This window comes from Apis dorsata, unplaced genomic scaffold, assembly GCF_000469605.1.
Source record: "Apis dorsata unplaced genomic scaffold, Apis dorsata 1.3 scaffold_638, whole genome shotgun sequence".
NCBI classification, from domain to species: domain Eukaryota; kingdom Metazoa; phylum Arthropoda; class Insecta; order Hymenoptera; family Apidae; genus Apis; species Apis dorsata.
Window position 1 is genome coordinate 199,549 of NW_006263830.1, and position 2,442 is coordinate 201,990.

Below are 2,442 nucleotides of genomic sequence, written 5' to 3' on the forward strand. Positions count from 1 at the left end.
TTATATGAATACGAAATTATTCGACAAGTCTCAGCGAAAAGAAGTTACACGTAATACCTACTTGTATAAACTTTCGTAAACTACGAATTGTCATGATCCACCCATTACGCGATAACTGTCATTTATGTTACGATCGATTTCGCCTTAGATATTTTCCGCGACATTTTTCGCAGTTCCTCCGGAATACGATGAAACAAACCATTTGATCGGATGAATCGTATTGCAAAAAAAAAAAAAAAACATCTGTTCTAACATAAATCGTGCGATTTTTTTTAAATAAATTCATTCGAGATATATACACATACACACACACACATATATATCGAGAAAATGAGTGAGTTCCGTAACGAGGAATACGATCAATTGATTAAACCAATAATGATAACTGGAAAAATCATTTCTATATGGCCGTTGGCAGAGAATAGCAGTTGGATAGAGATTACGTTTAGAAGATTTCACTTGTTCTGCATGTTTTTCCTAGTAAGTGCCATCTTTGATCGTATAATTCGAATATATTCGACGAAAAAAATTCTCCAAAAATTCTTACGGACAATTTTGAAGAAACTTTTGATTTTTCGATCAATCGTTAATACATCAATTTTATTTTCAAATATACACGTACGATTCGCGAAATATCGTATCAATCGTGGAATAACCGATGAAATTTTCAGGTGATCGTGATGTCTGTCGCGGTAACAGCCGACGTGATTCACAATATAGACGATCTGGACGAAGCGACCGAATGCGCGTTAATTTGCACAGCTTTTTATCTTTGCGTGGTTCGCTTGCTCGTGTATTCGTTCCACCAGAAGGACATGCTCTACGTGGTGAACACGATGAGACAGGATTGGATCTCATCCTCGGACCAGGATCGGCTCATTTTCGCCGAGAAAACGATGTTCGCTTTCCGCCTCGCGAAATATTTTATCACCACCGTCGCAATAACCATCGTGATGTTCATGTCCGTCCCAGTTTTGGAGGTACTGGAAAATTTCGCTATCGAATCGTTTCCTCTTCTTCTTTTTTTTCTCCTTCTTTCGAAAAAATAAATAAATAAATAAACGCTTTGAAAATTTGAAAGAGCCCTTTTTTTTTCCATCACGTTTCTTTCAGATTTACGTGATCGGCAATAGCGACAAAGTGCTCCCATTTCGAGGATATTTCTTCATCAATCAAACCGTGTCACCGGTTTTCGAATTTCTATATCTGTTCAACGTAACAGCGGGCGGATTTGGCGGAAGTATGATCGCAGGCGCAACCAGTTTCAATTTAGTGGTGATAATACACGGCTCGGGCAAATTTGCCGTCCTCAGGAGAAGGATGGAGGCTTTGAACGGGGCCGATCCTAACTCCACCTCGATCATGGGGGATCACGTGATTCGTCACCAGCAAGCGATCAAGTTGGCGTCAATTAAAACAAGAAAAATCAAATATCGATCATTTTTCTTTTTTCTTTTAATCGATCGACGCGGAAATTTTTTCGCGTATAAAGAATCGTTCCATGAAGATAAAAATTAATCTGTTCACAGGTTCGCGGACACTTTGGAAAGGATCATAAACGTGCTCGCTTTGGGACAATTCGTCATAAGCACGGGATTGATTTGCTTCGCCGGATTTCAGATCACCTCGGTGCGTTCTCTGCTCAACGTTGTTGATAAGAAAAGAAAAAAAAGAAAAAAATAATATTTGCAGATGATGGAGAACAAGGGTCGGCTGATGAAATATTCCACCTTTCTCAACTCCGCCATTCTCGAGCTGTTCATGTTCAGCTTCAGCGGGAACGGGTTGATCGACGAGGTACAAACAAATCGATCGATGATCGAATTACTCTCAAGATTTTCATTGCGATTCGTTCGAGTTACAGGGAAGTAATAATGTGATGCATCGACTTGTATGACGCAGAGCGAAGGGATAGGCGAATCGGCATACAACAGCGGATGGATCGGCAGCCGTTTCCGTAAAAGCGTCCAGATCATGATGATGCGTTCCAAAATTCCTAGCAAGATAACAGCGGCGAAATTCTACAGCATGTCCTTGGAGAGTTTCTCAGCGGTGAGTGACTTCTCATTTTTTCTTCTCCTTTTCAAACTCGATCTTCATCATTCGAGATCGACAGTTTATTTAATTATATCATAAGGAGAGGAAACGTAACGTTTTCTTCTTGTCGATTCTTTATGCGTTTTCCAGGTTCTAAGCACGTCGTTTTCGTACTTCACGGTGCTCACAGCCACCAAAAACGATTAGGAACACGAATGGTTCTATACGTTTTATACGATTCGGATAGACGGCGTCTCTCGATGACTCAACCTGCAACGGAGAATATATGTACTTTAGTTAGATCCACTAGCCTAAAAATATCGTGTAAAACAAAATGTCGTATGTGAACGTTGTAGCGTGTAGTCCACCACGTTTGTTGCTTAAGATCGATAGATTTTTTTTTTT

The 2,442-nt window shown here is 40.0% G+C and overlaps 1 protein-coding gene across 2 annotated transcripts; it reads left to right on the forward strand.

The window, feature by feature from the left end:
* Positions 1-50: 50 nt before the first annotated feature.
* LOC102681390 (odorant receptor 13a-like) lies at positions 51-2,442 on the forward strand. Of its 2 annotated transcripts, XM_031513432.1 has the most exons (8): positions 53-334; positions 419-480; positions 672-980; positions 1,114-1,400; positions 1,530-1,629; positions 1,693-1,797; positions 1,903-2,052; positions 2,188-2,442. In XM_031513432.1, exons 1-8 carry the CDS (start codon positions 331-333, stop codon positions 2,242-2,244), a joined length of 1,074 nt encoding a protein of 357 aa, XP_031369292.1. In that variant the 5' UTR covers positions 53-330; the 3' UTR covers positions 2,245-2,442. The 2 variants fall into 2 exon arrangements, with proteins under 2 accessions (XP_006621909.1, XP_031369292.1); XM_006621846.2 differs by having other exon boundaries at positions 51-480.

Bases quoted from the DNA above. Each gene is read 5' to 3' on its own strand.
- LOC102681390 (XM_006621846.2), top strand. From the start codon at position 331: ATGAGTGAGTTCCGTAACGAGGAATACGATCAATTGATTAAACCAATA. The intron at 1,401-1,529 runs GTTGGCGTCAAT...ATCTGTTCACAG, and splicing joins CGTCACCAGCAAGCGATCAA to GTTCGCGGACACTTTGGAAA. The intron at 1,798-1,902 runs GTACAAACAAAT...TGTATGACGCAG, and splicing joins GGAACGGGTTGATCGACGAG to AGCGAAGGGATAGGCGAATC.